At 46.0% G+C, this 16,317-nt stretch overlaps 1 protein-coding gene across 6 annotated transcripts in view; it reads left to right on the top strand.

Moving 5' to 3' along the window:
- Positions 1 to 15,052, top strand: part of PBX2 (PBX homeobox 2) — a 54,836-nt gene extending 39,784 nt beyond the window's left edge. For 5 of the 6 annotated variants that reach the window (XM_053291634.1, XM_053291635.1, XM_053291639.1 and 2 more), the window contains 5 exons: positions 1,873 to 2,008; positions 2,290 to 2,434; positions 2,833 to 2,921; positions 4,031 to 4,117; positions 6,972 to 15,052. In XM_053291634.1, coding sequence (XP_053147609.1) covers positions 1,873 to 2,008; positions 2,290 to 2,434; positions 2,833 to 2,921; positions 4,031 to 4,117; positions 6,972 to 7,064 — 550 coding nt within the window. In that variant the 3' untranslated portion in view covers positions 7,065 to 15,052. The remainder of the gene's footprint in view (positions 1 to 1,872; positions 2,009 to 2,289; positions 2,435 to 2,832; positions 2,922 to 4,030; positions 4,118 to 6,971) is intronic. The other variant, XM_053291636.1, reaches the window with a different exon arrangement.
- The last annotated feature ends 1,265 nt before the right edge of the window (positions 15,053 to 16,317 follow it).

Here is a 16,317-nt window from a genome sequence, read left to right as displayed (position 1 = left end):
AATGCATTCTCACCAATCCCTGGCATTTCCAGGCTGAGCTGAACTCTTGCCTGAAATCCTGGAGAGCTGCTGCCTGTCAGTGCAGACAGTACTGAACTGGATGGACCATTGGTCTGGCTCAGTAAAAGGCAGCTTCCTATGTTCATCAGGTGCATCTGTAGCTCATTGGCAGAGCACACATGCTTTGCATGCAGGACCCAAGTTCCATCCCTGGCAGCACCTCCACATAGGACTTGGAAAGACCCCTGTCTGAAATCCTGGAGAGCTGCTGCCGATCAGAGTAGACAATAAATTCTGAGCTAGATGGACCAAGGGTGCAAGGCAACCTCATATGTTCAGTGCTCCATTCTGTTGGCAGCAACTCCTAATGTTGGCTTCAGAAGCTTTGTTTGTAGAAAGTAGCTTTGAATGTTCAGGAAAGGATCCCTTTAGCTAGGCCAGTGCACTTGGAATGTGTCGGAAGTTCTGACACTCACTGCCCTTCTTTGCATGCCATGTTATTTATTTCATGTTATTTATCCATCTTATTTATTTATTATTACTTGGTGTAAACCACCCTGAGCCATTTTTGGAAGGGCGGCATAGAAACTGAATAAATAAATAGATCGAATGAATGAATGAATGAATGAATAAATGTGGAGGCAGACACTCTTGGCATGAGCAGTGCCAGGCAGTTGCTCTTTCCTGGGGGTGGGGGGGTGCCTTTGTAGTGGAACTGATAATTGTGCAGAGAATGCTGGGAGAGTGTGAGAGGTCAGGAAGCCACACAGGGGAGGGTGGGAGGATGAAAACAGAGGGGTAGGGAGGCGTGCAGGGAGACCTGGGCACTATATTTCCTCCCAACAAGTTTCAGGCGTACCTGTGTACCTCTCCAGTATCCCATGTGCACACTTGCAGCCACTCCTACACAGCTACCAGTTCCATTACAAAGGATCCCTGCACTGGAATGAGCAACTTCTGCCAGGCGCTGCTTGCACCATGCGCATTCTCCTCCACGTGGCATAGGGAGGGGTAGTGCATCTCGGAAATTCCAACACATTCTGACTGGACATTCCAACTCAGTCATCTTTAGGTAGGGCTGAGAGAGATTCTTCTCTGCCTGAAACCAAGGAGAACTGCTGCCAGTCAACGGAGACAATACTGAGCTAGATGGACCAATGGTCTGAATTGTTAGAAGGCAGCTTGATCTGTTCACACCCCCTCTGTTTATACATCGTACCTCCAAGCACGAGTCACTCACTCATTGACTGGTTGGTTGGTTGGTTGGTTGGTAGATTTATATACTGCCGTTCATAAAATTATCCCAAGGGGGATTATCCCAAGATTTAAAGGCTCTCATACATTTCAGCCTGACATTTGGCATGCCAGGGAGATGTGTTCTGAAAGGTCTGTGTGTACCCTGCTCTGGAAAAAATAATTCTGTATCCAAAGAAGCTGAATTCTGCCGCCTAAATAAATTATTCTTACTAAGTGAATGTGCTTAGTTTAGTTTTATAGTTTATTCTGGACTTGCCAGGAGAGGGACGAGGAGCTGGGGAGGGTACACTCTCCTAATGTTGTGTCATATACCTAGCCCCAGGTTCTGGCCTAGCCTTCTCTCTGACATGCTAGTTTGTGTGGTATTTTTGTAGGGCCTGTTCTCCAATTTTTTTTGTTTAGCACAAGGGTTCTCAGTTTGGGTCCCCAGCTGATGCTGGACTACAATTCCCATCACCCCCAACTACAGGGGTCAGTAGTCCGGGATGATGGTAGTCCAACATCTGCAGGAGGGCTGAAGATGTGCAGCTTCCTGTACATTTCCCCCCACGCCCCAGTCCTCTCAGCGTAAGACCATTTCCCCCTCCTCTGCCACTCTCTTCTCTACTACTGCAGGCGGAAGCGGCGCAATTTCAGCAAACAGGCCACAGAGGTGCTGAATGAGTACTTCTACTCGCACTTGAGCAACCCATATCCCAGCGAGGAGGCCAAGGAGGAGCTTGCCAAGAAATGTGGCATCACAGTCTCACAGGTACCGGGATGTGTGGCGGGGTGGGGGGCGGCGGCAGGCCTGAGGCTGTGCTAGACAGGTCCCTTGGGTATTATCCGGGATGGCAGAAGCAAGTCGGGACAGAGGGTTGACGGGTGGGGTGGAAGGATCATTGTTTGGCTGACCTGTCAATACATAATCCCCTCCTCCCCTCCCTTCCCTCCCCCTCCTTCTTTTCCCTCATTCCCACCCCCTACATCCTGTCCTTCCATTTTGCTCTTCCCTCCCCCAATCCTCCCCCTCCCCTGCCTCCCTCCTTCCAGGTCTCAAACTGGTTCGGGAACAAGCGCATCCGCTATAAGAAGAACATCGGCAAGTTCCAAGAGGAAGCCAATATTTACGCCGTGAAAACGGCTGTCAGCGCCGCACAGAGTGGGGGCGACTCCCCCAACACCCCCTCCTCCGCGGGTAACTCCCCTCCCCCCCAAAACTCCACTACACCCCATGTTGGTGCAGGAGTCCTTGCTGGGATTGGAGAAACATGGAGCTCCCCCTCCGACAGGCACTGGAGTTCCCAAGGAGATCCCTCCACTACCAGCACTCCCATCCCATTCCCAGAAGCCAGTGCCCCCCTACTGGGTGCAGAAAAACTAGGTGCTGCTCCGCCACACGCTAGGACTTGCGTCCCCTTGTTGGGTGTGGAGTAGCCAGGGGTTCCTCCCATAGATGGATTCTTTTGGCTTGCTCCCCCAGCTAGTCAACTTGGCGATGCTATTAACATTTTCTTTGCTCGAGGCAGCCCTGTTTTCCATCCCATTCACCCTATTGTTGTCTTCCCCCCCACCCTTTCCTCTATTTTCTGGCAGGCTCCGGTGGCTCCTTTAATCTCTCCAGTTCTGGGGATATGTTTATGGGCCTTCAGGGTCTGAATGGAGACTCCTATCCGACATCCCAGGTCAGTTCCCTTCCCTGCAGGAATGTCTTTTGGACTGAGCTGAAGCAATGCTCTTTAATACAGATTTTTGTAACAGGAGGGAAAACACCTGAAGCTCCTTTCTACAGTCAGACCAGTCTGTCTAGTTCAGTATTGTTCACACTGACCGGCATCAGCTTTCCAGGATCTCAGATCTGGGTCTTCTCCAGCTCTACCTGGAGATGCCAGGGATTGAACCGGGGATCTTTTTTCATGGAAAACATGTGCTCTCCTGGGAGCTTTGGCTTCCATCCCAGATTTTGGCACATAAAAGCAAGTGAGGCTATTCACACGATTTCAGAAGATTGGGCTAGCCTCTGCTAGCCCGATCTTCTGCAATCGTGAGAACCACCGGGCTCGGCTGCGAGCCCGGTGGTTCTTGAGTGGGTAACCTGCTCAAGTAGCCTGCCCCTAAAACCGGGTTTGCGGAGCGAGCACTCTGAAAACCTGTTTTTTAAAATCGTGAGTAGCCATGGCGCGGCTCTGCACCACGGCTACTCACAAGGAGACCCCCGGAGGGGAGGCAAAAAGCTGCCTCCGGGCTCCGGGGGTCACGCGCAGGGTATGCTGGAGCTTCCGGGGGCCAATCAGCCCCCAGCCCCTGCTGGCTCCATCATGGAGCTGGCAATTGTGTGGGCGGCCAATCCGGCCACCCAGGGCTCCCGCTGTGCTCGTGTGCAGGGAGAGCGGGCTTACCCCGCTGACACTTGCAAACCGCATCCCACTGATCATGAAACCCGGCTCAGCACATTGTAGTGGTTAGAGTGTTGGACTAGGACTGGGAAAACCCAAATTCAAATTCCCATTCAGCCATGAACCTTACTGTGTGACTCTGGGCTAGTCACTTCTTTCCCAGGCTAACCTACCTCACAGGGCTGTTGTGAGGATAAATATAGCGCTGTGTGTGTGTATTATAGATTTGAAGAACAGGGGATGTGGCATGCAAGATCCAGTGGTTCATTGTAGTGGTGTCCTCCTCATCCCCCACCCCCACTCAATCCTTGTGGGAGCCTCCTCCCAACAGATGCCTCTTGGCTCAGTCTCCAGTGTTATCCTGCTGCCATTTTTGTATCTTTTCCCTCATCTAATAGGTGGAATCAATGCGTCACTCCATGGGGCCGGGTGGCTATGGAGACAGTATGGCTGCTAGCCAGATGTACAGCCCACGGGAAATGAGGGTGAGTTTATATCAGAAGATTGATGGCTAGTTCTCACTCGGTGTGGTTGGTCGGTGTGTGTCTGAAATTTAGTCCATGAACCAGGCCCACAAATTTTGGCCATCGGTACCATATCAGGGGACAGATGCTATTGTGCTTTTTGGCAATGTCTACTCCCAAGAGATGGAAAATAGGCAATAGCATTGTTGCACTCAAGTTACAGCTTTCTGTGTATTACCAGCTCTCCTTTATCACTCCTCCAAACGGTTAGGGTAAAATTGCAGTCCTTTTTGCACAGAGCAAAGGGTTAGGGTTACAAAGAACATACTCTCTTGTACAAATTGTTGGCAGGACATTCCTGCCAATGTTCATTTCTGACAAAATTGATAAATATTCATAGCAGTTTTTGTGTTTTTAACAATTTTGGTCACTGCAGGCCCAATGATCAGGACAATAAAAGCAAGATAACACAAGCCCGATTTGCACGTTACGTTCAACACCCATACAAGTGTTCAGTATACACAGGTACAGTCATTCAGATGTTATGCTGAATGTAGGTACAGAAGTACATTCCCTATCTGTTCCATGCATTTGAAGGGCCTGTATCTGGGTTCACTTTTAAAACAACTACAGGTACAGTCATTCACACAAACATGTGTATGAGTGTACAGACATCTGTACACACTATTACAATATAATGTCTGGATCAAGCTACACTGAAAGTATTGCAATACTATCACCTGTGTTCTATCTTTTTGACTTTGTCAAAAATCACAGTGAGCATTTTGAAGGTACTGACCACCCCAGCAGGCTCATGTACTACAGAAAACTAGATGTCAGGGAGAAACGGTTCTAGCATAGTCATCTTCCCTGACGTGCTCGTTTTCTGTATGCAGGGAATTTGTTTCTGCAAAGGAGCATTCAGTTATGTGAGGAGTCACCAGCATTTTGAAATGGTGCAATTTGAGACAGGTTTGCCCTTCAGTGCAACATAGGCCTGATCTGGTTCCAGTCTATGAAACACTCTGAAGTGTGAATAACTAGAGGCAAGATACCCTAAGGCAGGGATTCTCAGACTTGGGTCACCAGATGTTATTGTGGTGTTGTGTTATGTCAAGAATGGGGTGCTTCATACTAGGATTCCTGAGGACAGAAATCATGGCCTAGTAAGGCAGAATAGAGATGTGTGCCAGGACACAGGCTAGGACTGTAGCGAGTTACTGGGCAAGAAGAACAGAGGCTTGAAGGTTTGACATGTGTCTGTCTCCAGTAGCCTTTGGGGATCTCAGGACCTTGTGAGGTACAGTATTAAACCCGGTCTACACAAACAGCAAACCAATGTGGTTTAAAAATCCTACCTATAAAACAATTAATACGTTGGGTTATGGAGGCCACCGACTCCGCAGTCTATATCACTGACCCCCACAAAAAGGATGAGCCACAGTCATCAGGGTTGCTGAGGCAACCCAAGCTGAAGAGGCTGGTCGGCTGGAAAGGGAAGAAGCGGGCCAGCACGGCTCTGTTGCCTGGACAACGAAGCAACATCAAGACTCCAAAGGGCTAGCTGTCTTACAAGATTTCTTTGTGAGACTAGGAGCATGCGTGCCCTAGGCTGGCTGGTTTAAGTCTAATACAAACCAGGGCCAGGAAGGAACTGCTGAAGTCATATGCCAAAATGCAGAGCTTAGTCTCTGGGTGCTGGAGGAGTGGTGCTTTAACCCTCTTCCCCATCTAGATCTGAGACCATGTCCTGAATCCGCTTGAACAACCCTTGACCATCTCAGCAAAGGGTACCTGAGCCCTCAGCCCTCAAGGGGGCAGTAGACAGAGATCCCCACCAGGAGCCACCCTGGGCTGCCGCACCCCACAGAACCAGTGGATCCATATATCAAAGAAAAGGCTAGACTAACAGTGTATTTGCCTACTCCATGCTAGGAAGTTACTTAAAATTCTGCACCCAGGCACTCCTGATTCTATGCCAAGAAAAACTGAATTCTGCAGCCTCTGCAGATTTGCATAATATTCTTATTTGCATAATTTGTTAAGTCTTAAAGCGCTGCTGCAAACTCTATTCAGCCACTGCTCTAGCATCTGAACTTTCCATTGGCATCCCCACACACACTTTCAAGAATATTTTCACAATCATAAATGTCTAGAAACTTGCCCCCCCTTTTTAAAAAATAAAAAGGGAAAGGAAAGAGGATTGCTGGGAAGCTGAATTGTCTTCACTACCACATTCTGTGCTCATTCTGTCCTCCCATATAACTGGGACATATGCATGGCTGCAGCCAGAATCTTTTCCTCCTTGAGGTTTTTTTGTAGTTTTCTGTGTGCGGGGAGGGATTTTTTTAATTTAAAAAAAAAAATACTAGCAGGACCTCAATTGTATGTTTTCCCCGCACCTACAGTCTGAAGTGATAACAGTCCAGGAACTGCTTCACCTCATGACCTGTTGTTTGCGTAGGCTTCCAGTTAGAGCCAATAAAAGAAAATGAGTCAACATACTGGCAAAGGTGGGGATTATAGTTTCAAAAGCCTCAAACAATATCACCTAGTGATATCACCTGGTGGTCAGAGTGTTTGGTATTGCATCCTCTTAGAACAAAAGATCCAAAGAATATTTGTCAAGGCCTGATAAGAGAAGACATATTGATCCAAAAGGATGAGAGTAGTGGAATTCTAAGGAGGCTGGGAAGGGCTTGAAGCTAGGATCACTCATTTCTGTGAAAGGCATGTGGATCTGAAGTGAAGTGAAGGCTCCTGGGAAAAGAAATGTGGTTTGGCAAATGGGAAACTGCAGGGGTAGGGGACTGCAAACTAATGCTTCCATTGGGAGGGTGAGTGTATTACCAGTGTTTGTCCTTCTCTTCACCAGGCCAACGGAGGCTGGCAGGAAGCAGCCACCCCATCCTCTGTGACCTCCCCAACAGAAGGTCCTGGTAGCGTCCACTCTGACACCTCCAACTGATCCTGCTGTGCTGTGCCCCCTCCCCCACTTCACTTACCTCCTGACTTGAGGGAAGAGGAAAAAATGTCAGTGTTGAACCAGGCAGGGCAGAGAAATAACTCTTTTCTCTGCCAGGAAATTACTGCATCACAGTGCCGGGGATGGGATGGGGAGGGAATCCAATATGGCACCGCTTGGAATTCACATTGGCCGTGCTTCAGGGGGAAGCTAATTCAAGATGCACCCGTTGTGATTCAAGATGGTAATCTTTCCATGAGCCTGAACGGCACCTGTTAGTAACCAAGATGCAACTCTAGAAATGGTGAAGGGGACCCAATATGGTGACACAGGTGGGGGGTAGGGGTGGGTGGGCTGGGATATCCCAAATGGCGTATCTACTTGGAGGGGTTTTGTGGGGGGATGAGCCAATGTGGTACCTACAATGGATATCGACTTCTACTGGATCAGTCTCATAAAGAACCCCTGCCTGAGAGGATCCAAGATAGCATCATAATATGTATCATGGGATGCAGTTCAAGATGGAAGCATAGCTAGATCTCTCAGCAGTAGGATGATCAAAGACATTTGCCAGATATGGCTTGTGTTGGCATCTCTCCATGACGGGATGATTCCAAGATAGCAAACTGGTGTCTTCCTTTCAAGATTAAATATGGTGTGTATAAAAAGGAGAAACAATCAGAGACGTGGACCCTGTCCGAACCCAAGATGGCATCTCCTCCCCTGGTGGTAATCAAAGGCTGCATCCCTTGTGAAATCTTTCTAAGGAAATAACCACATAAGCTGGTGCTTTGCCCCAGCCTTGACACAGGATTATATGGAATCAAGGTAATATACCCACACGGGGTGAACAATCAAACATGTCTCTTAATAGGAATAATTTCTATTGGGAGGGCAGTTAATGTGTGAAGATGCAAGATCTAGGGTGGCCACTATCTCAAATCTGAAAGAGAATGTTGGTTTGGAGCATAGCCTTTGGGGCAAGAGGAGGGCTAGGATAGTGCTGACTGGTTCCTCTCCATTAGATGAAGAGACAGAACTGAAGGTGGTACCTTGTCAGAAGTCAGCGGTGGTGGGTTTTCAGAATGGCAGAGCGAGGTGCTGGAGGCGGGGAAGTATGAAAAAGCACAAACTTCTGATCTCCTCCTGTACAGGACTGGATGTTTCAGAATAAGTTGAGGGGAGCCTAGTTTGCCTCAAATCTTTTATGCCATACCATAACTGCTTTTTTAAAGTGACGAGAGTCCGTTTTCCCCAGTAACAGTATATTGGCTGAGTAGAGACATAACAGGAAATGAAAGCTTTCACTTTAAGAACAAGACGCAGTTTCACAATACATATGAACTCAGGGAATTCTTGTTTGTTAATTAACTAGAGTACACCAGGATGTTAAACCAGGATTAAACTGTGGTTTGATCTCCTGGTTTGTTCCAACTTTAGTTAAAAACCACAGTTCCCCAAATTTGTCTGTAATGTGGAATTGCAGTTTGTTCTTCATGTGAAAGTTTTCACTCTCCTTTTCTCACATGCAGGGAGTGGCCTTGTTTTTTTAGCAGGAAACCATGGTTTTTCATTATGTCTGAAGCTGGACATTGTGTTTGAACACTCTAATAATGCAAATATCCTTGCAACAGAAAGGCAGTCACAAGGGAAAGCCTGTAGACTGCATATAAAATTACTAACAAGTGTCATTTTTTATGTGCTCCCCCTCAAAAAAAACCTGATTGTGCAGAAAAGCTCTCAGTGCATACCCCCGTTTGTGCTTCCATTTTTCCTTCTGCCTGATTGAGGGCATCATGGGAAAAGAGGGTTTGAACAAACCAGAAGCATGAGTAGTGACCATTCCATCTTCAGTGCTTTCCTTCTTTCCCCTCTCCTTGCTAGCACAAAGGGGATGTAATTGGTTCTAGAAAAGGTAATATGGCTTGATCCCAGTGTAGGACTTAGTTCAGAGGGCATTTTAAACCAGAATTAGGTAGGGTATTTCCTCTCCCTGGGACAGAAAAATAGTATGAGTGTGTAAATAGTTTGTGTGGAGAGCGGATGACCTGAAAGGAAGAACTAAGGAGGGAGATAAAGAAAATCTAGTGGGGGGTGGGGGGGAGAGAGATACACAAAATGGATCCAAATGCATAAGAACAGATAATAATAGATACAAAATGGAAGACTCTATAAGAATAGATACTGAAAGTAGGAAGAAATGAGGAATAACATCTGGTAGGAAAGCCGAAATGATGGGGAAATAACCCTACTAAACCTGATGAAAGGAAAACACTAACCAAGGAAGACAAAGGAAACCTGAGGGCAAGAATGCTAAATTAGAGGATTAAGAATAAACAAAAAAGATTATGGGCCAGAAAAGGGATTAGAGCAGTAGTGGAAAGGCATATACAGAGTGTAAGAGAGACCTGATAGAAATGATTGATGAACAACAGAAGCTGGATGGCACCTAGCCATAAGAAGAAAACGACATTTGATCAGAAGAGAGCTGTTGGTGTGAAAACAGAAGATACCAAAGTAAGACTAAAAGGAGGAATATAGATAAAGGCAATTGATCATGGGAGAAAATCAATGAGTGCTTGAAGGAGTGGAGAAAAGGCCCTACTGTGAAAGGCACCAAAGTCGGAGGGATTCAACCAGTGTGGATGTTCAGATGTGACATGCACAAGATTTTGGATGGTGTAAGACCTACTAGGAACAACACAAACCCATGCAGACATTCAACTTGCTCCTTCGCTCACAGGAGGGCTTCATGCTAGTCAGTCCAATAGCTTTATTACCTCATGGCGCGAGAAACCAATAGAGACTTGGGACAGAGACCTTTTGAACCTGCTACCTCTGTGTTCCCTGGGGGTGGGGAGTACTGTGCTGTGAGACCCCCCCAAACTGCCCCATTCACCTTGACAGAGGGTGGTGGGGTTTATTGCCTGACTGGCCATTTGACTTGTTCTGTTTTTTGCTCTAGATTTCCTTTGCTTTTATTATCATTATTATTTTTCTTCTATAAAATTGAAGACAAGCTTTGCCCTGGGATTCATTTGGGAAAGGAAGAAAGAACTGAGTGGGGAGGAAGAGTGACCCTCCTCCCATATTGTTGCTGGGTATATATAGGAAATACCACCACACAAAGCTCAAAACACATTTTGTGATGGTCTGATGCATGAGGAGCTGTTCAATTCAATTCACACAGCCAGTTTTTGGTGTGGGAGAAGCTTGAAATGCAGTCATGCATTTAAAAAAAAAAAATCAGTTATGTGAAGTGGCCCGTCAGGTAGTTCTAACAGTTTTCACCATGCCCACAAAAAGAAAAAAGAGGTTTGTCTGTATGGTGAAAACCATCCAAACCTTGTTAGAAGTTGCTTCACACAACTAGTCTCATGGCAGTGCCTCCACACAGTTATATTTCAAGCTGTCTTCATAGTAATGAGGGAACGGAGCCTCAATAACTGATGGCAGTCATTTTGTTTCTTGGGTTGGAAATAGGCCAAATATGACCCAGTTTTGGATTATTGTGCTTTTTTCTTTTTAAATACCCAGGCCATATTGATTTTAATAGCCTGTTCCTCAATAATTGTTTGTAATCCTTGAACAATGGTGCCATTATAGAGAGGATAACTTAACCTGACCAAATAAGGAATAGCCTCAGAGCCAAACTTGACATGAAGTGGGAGATCCATGGGCAGGATCTCCCACAGGTTGGTTTGTTTTTAATAGCATGGCAGGGTGGAGCTCAGCACTAGTGGAAGGTTTTTTAGCCCTTTCCTGTGCACTGTTGTGATTAAAATAATTCTCCCTTTACCCATTGTTATTTATCCTGCAGAGGAGAAAATACCAGTGTTTGTATTGCCCTTTGGGACAAATTTAAGAAAGCATTTTAGTTGGGAAGTGGTCCACGGGTAGGTTAACCTTCTCCCCTAGCACCGCAGCACTGAAATTTGTGCACACATCTCACAATTATTAACTTGTTAAAAAATAAACCTCAGGAGATTTATCATGGAACTGCTCCATCATGTCTAGCTTGGCCTTAAGAATAGCAAAGGCTCTGCTGAGACAGATAAACTGGCTTTCAAATTAATGAGCCAGTTGAATTTGAGGTGTGCCCCCTTCTCCATAAGCTGTTTTCTTCATGAGACCCAGGGCTGCTTGTTTGCCTGCAGCATTCCTGTACCTTTAACAGTTGTGTAACAGGCACAAGTTCAGCAAGGGAAACTCCCCCCCCCCCATCTGTATGCCAGGAACATTTGCACCTACTGACAATCTTCTTGTCAGGCAGCTATTAAAGGCTCAGGACCCATGCCAAGAAGAAGAAGAAAGGCCTCACTGAAGCCACTGCACACATTTGGAGGTTGCTTTAAATCATGCCATGTGGTGAACTGCTTGTTGCACATTTTAGGGTCAGCAGAGAGAAAGGAGTACAGAGATCCCGTATCTTTAACAGTTGTGTAGAAAGTGAACTTCCACATGTGCAGCATCATGCAAGAGTGAGAAAAGCTGCACTTATTAAGCTATCAAAAGTATAGGAATATTTGTATCTGGTTACTTTAGCATGCAAGCACCTCATCATATTTACTGTGGATGAAGAAGGCCACCCAGTTCTAAGATAAACAACTTCTGATTTGAATATATAATGGGCACCAGGATGGGCAGGATTGTGTGAGTTAAACCTGAAACATTTCAGAATCTGTTGCTTACTGAATTTTAGTGGCTCTTCTGGTTTAGTAAACACTAATACTGGTTACATGACAGAATACCCCACCTGATTGGCAAAGTTTCATCCACAATTTATTGATGTGGAGGTGGTTATTTAAGACAGAGATTATGAGGGTTTGTGTGGCAGGTTAATAGCATCAGGTAAAGTCTTCCTCCAACATGATATCTTCATGATGGAAAAAGTGTCACCTGTTGATTTTAACCTGCCACACAGGTTAACCTTGTGCTGATATATTAAAGCAGATTCTGCAGTAACATGATCACAGTTCTTGGTGCAATATAGAGGACCTGCCACATGAGAGCTGATAAAGAGGACCCTGACTTTCTGAAAAGGATTCAGATAAATGGAGTGAGAGTGGACCGTAATAAAACCTTAAGGGTAAGTTTGCAGGGGAGGTAAAGATTTGTAGCCTATTATATAGCTTGAAAAGATGTAGCATCAGTTATAGGTTTCTCACAGCCTTTTGTAATTGCCCCAAGGAACCCCAAACACAATACGATCATAGTAATGTGACTGTGCAGTTTCCTCATGCCATAATAGAACACAAAGCACAGGTTTGCCCCACCATGTCTGTCAGCACTAGTCATGGGAGCAAATGGAAAGCTTTTGTTAGCCTTTGTGCCAGAAGTCTGCAAAACTTGCATCCCCTGACCTGTTCTTGGCTGTATATCCAGCCGTGTGTTTGAAATCCTAAACTGACAACCTTATTTAAGGGTCCTATTGTATATCCAGTGAAGAAAACCTATGACCTACATTGAACATCCAATAGGTTAGCTTCATTTGGATGAACTTAGGAAGTTGCCTTATACCAAATTGGTCCATCTAACTTAGTTGTGTGACTACATCTTTGTCCATTCTGACTGGCAGCAACTCTCCAGGGTTTTAGATAGAGATTTACCTGCAGCTAACAGGGATAGGACCTGGTAACGTCTGAATGCAAAGCAGATGCTCTTCCACTGAACTATGATCGTTACCCCACCCCACCCTTGCCATGAAACTGCCTAGTTTAGTTAAAGTCCATGTAGCTCAGAATTGTCTATGCCAGGGATTCTCAACGTTGGGTCCCCAGATATTATTGGACTTCAACTTCCATAATCCCCAGCCCCAGTGGCCTTTGGATGGGGATTATGGGAGCTGAAGTCCAATAACATCTGGGGACCCAACGTTGAGAATCCCTGGTCTAGACTATCTGGCAGCTCTCCAGGGTTTCAGATAGGCCTTTCCCTGCTCTGCCTGGAGATGCCAGGGATTTAATATGGCACCTTCTGCATGCCTCTGTCCTATCACTGAGCTAGAGCCCCTGGTGGCGCAGTGGTAAAACTGCCGCCCTGTAACCAGAAGGTTACAAGTTCAATCCTGACCAGGGGCTCAAGGTTGACTCAGCCTTCCATCCTTCCAAGGTCGGTAAAATGAGTACCCAGAATGTCGGGGGGCAATATGCTAAAAATCATTGTAAACCGCTTAGAGAGCTCCGGCTATAGAATGGTATATAAATGTAAGTGCTATTGCTAGTCTCTCCTTCAAATGCACTTAAGAGGCATGTAGAAACATGCTGTTGGAGAAAAAAAAGAATGGGAGCGGGGAAGAGATTTGGAAAGATGTACCAGTTGGAATGGATATTCCTAAATATCTGGGGAAACTGTGAGGGAATCCTTAAGTTGTGGAGAGTTGAGGCAATTACTTAGGGGTGCATCTACACCAAGTTCTAATGTCTCATGGCTTCCTGCCACAATAATTCTGGGGATTGTAATTTGGGAAAGTTGCTGAGAGTTCTATTGAAGTCCTTAGTGTCCCCGCTCAAGTTCTGTGGGGAAAGAGAATGGTACCCATACAGCCCAAAACATGTTTAATTAGACTTGCTGGTTTGAATAGGTCTAACACCCACCCACCCCCATAAGTGTGCATAGCACCACAGCTTTAGAATTATTGAAGGGAGGGGAAGGAGTGATATGGGAATGTAATTTCAAGGGCTTCAAGCATGAAAGTAGATCTACCAGACTTTTCAGGACACATAATCATTATTTCAGGATAACTAACTTTTATACTAATATCGTGTGCATAATAAGGCAAGCTAATGTGATATAAAGGGGGTTCCACTCTTCTCCGTTAATATTTATGGGCAAAGTGGGTGTTTCAGTTCTTATTTGTGCCCTCAAATACAGCACCAGAAGGTAGTAGCAATTCCAAATTAAATCCAAGTAAAAGCACGTTCCTTTATCCATGCACATAGCAGGGCTATCAGATTCCATTATACACAAGGCATCACGCCCCAGCACGTTTTAATTGGTTTAAAGAAGGGTTTGAAAGTTCAGCCATTTTTATCTAGGAACAGAACAAAGTCCTAAAGGGGGGAAGAGTGCTTGAGTGAGAGAGAGAGAGAGAGAGACACACACACACACGCACAAGTAGCAAAACTGTGTGTTAATTTTGAAAGAGTAAAACACCATAGACCATTTTTTAAAAAAGTACTAGCAAACTGGCTTTAGCCACCCTCATCATAATCTGTACCTCTCAGCCAGGGGCGTAGCTAGGGGAGAGGGGGCCCGTGTTCATCCCTCTCTCTGCCCCCCCCACCAGAGTGAAGGAGATCATGAAGAAAATAGGGAGAGGTCAGGCTGGAGGGCCCTCAGAAGCTGGGGGCCCATGTTCTTTGAACCCTTTTGCTCAATTATAGCTACGCCCCTGCTCTCAGCTGCTCCTCATTTAAACACCCCCTTACTATCCAAAGATGGCCTCTTCTGGGCCTGAATAACTGTCTCAGTAACATGAAGCCAAAGTTCGCTCCTTAGTGTTCTGAATCTGGCACAATCAATTTAATATGGAGGGTAGCATATTACAGACACCTATTCCCAGCAATGGCTGTGCTAGTGGCTTCTATACCTTTAACAGCTATGTGCCTATAGCAGCAACTCAATAGGCATCCCCCAACATCAAGATGGCAGTGATGCAGAACAAAGTTTCATTTGTTAAGACTTTTTTGCAATTAAAAAGGCACAGAGGGCCTTTTCCATCCCCACAAGTAGTCTTAGTCTGCAGTTGAGAGACCAGCTCTAAGGCCAGACACAGCATGGCGATCCCCACACAACCAGAGAGCCTTGGCAGGCAGGCTTGAGAAGTGAGCTTTAGTTAAGGGGACTAGATTTAAAATATGATAAGGGGTGGGGAGGGGAAATATGATCACAATTTCCCTGGAGGTTCCCCCACTCCCCAAATCTCCCTTTCACTCTTGTACAGGTTTTCTTTTTTTGCCTATACAATAAAAATATATTTTTTCCACTGACAGTTTCCCATTATTTTCACCTAAATCACCACCAACGGCTCCTGAATAAACATAGCAGTCACAGGGAATAAGAGGATGGGTCCTCTAATGGATCCATAACTACCTGAAGAACAGAAAGGGGGGGGATGCATAGTTCTGCTGAGGCAAGGAGTGGGGTCTCTCGTACATCTGTATTGGGACTGGTGCTATTCATAAAGAATAGGAAGCAAGCAATGAGGTGGCCAGCTTTGTTCAGCAGTAGCCCAGGACCTTCTTATGCTTGGGGCAGCATGCCACAATGCTGCACCCTTCTTTTTCAAGCTATTGCCACCACTGCTTGATTTTGTGTCCATACCTGCACATGCGCACACACCTCTGCTGCCTCCTGCTGGACTGCTAGTGAGAAGGGTGAAGAAACAGAAGAGGCAATGAGGAAAGGGCACTGCGGAGCATCTCCATTCTAATCCCTTTCCTCTTCCTCACCCTTCTCATTATCAGTCCAGTGGCAAGCAAGGGAGCATGCAGTGAGGATCAGAAGGACAGGAGCAGCTCTTTGCCATGCAGTGGCTGTGCTACCACTCAGCAAGGAACTGCTTGGATAATGGGGTGTGGTAGAGAAAGGTTGGTGGGGTAGCGGGAGCATCTTGCCACCATGCTGGCATTCCAGTAATTTGCTGGTTTTGGTGACCTCCCTTTAGCTGATGGAAAGACCATCCCCAAGTGTGAGGATGACACCAAAATATTCAGAGCTCCAAAAGAATTACCCAGTAAAAGAGATGGTCAAACAACTCAGGACAAAAGTAGAATTTCTTCACTAAAACATATAAATTAGTGCATGCTGTTGTCTGCTGCAAGATGTGATAGCTAGCAGTTACTTAAGTGGCTTTACAATGGATTAGACAAATTCATGGGAGGATAGGTCCACTGGATACAATGGCATTATGGAACCTCTATGTTCAGACAGTAGGTCACTAAATACCAGTTCCTGTGGAACAGGGCTGGTCAACTTTGGTCCTCCAGCTGTTTTTTGATGACAACTACCATGATCCCCAGCCACAGTGTCCAATAGCCAGGGATGATAGGAGTTGTAGATCAACATCTTTAGGAGGGCCCAAGTTGAGCAGCCCTGCTGTGGAAGGAATGATGCAACAGAATGCCCAGCAGCAGGGCCGGGCCATGTCCTGCTTGATGGTTTCCTGGAAGCATCTGGCTGGCTACTGTGGGAAACCAGGTGTAACTATACGCAACTTCTGATCCATCTTAAATATTTCCCTCTGGGTTAGCAA

The sequence above is a fragment of the Hemicordylus capensis genome, chromosome 2 (assembly GCF_027244095.1).
Source record: "Hemicordylus capensis ecotype Gifberg chromosome 2, rHemCap1.1.pri, whole genome shotgun sequence".
Taxonomy (NCBI): Eukaryota; Metazoa; Chordata; class Lepidosauria; order Squamata; family Cordylidae; genus Hemicordylus; species Hemicordylus capensis.
The sequence above is the reverse complement of the archived record's forward strand: the minus strand, read 5'-3'. Positions and strand labels throughout refer to the sequence as shown.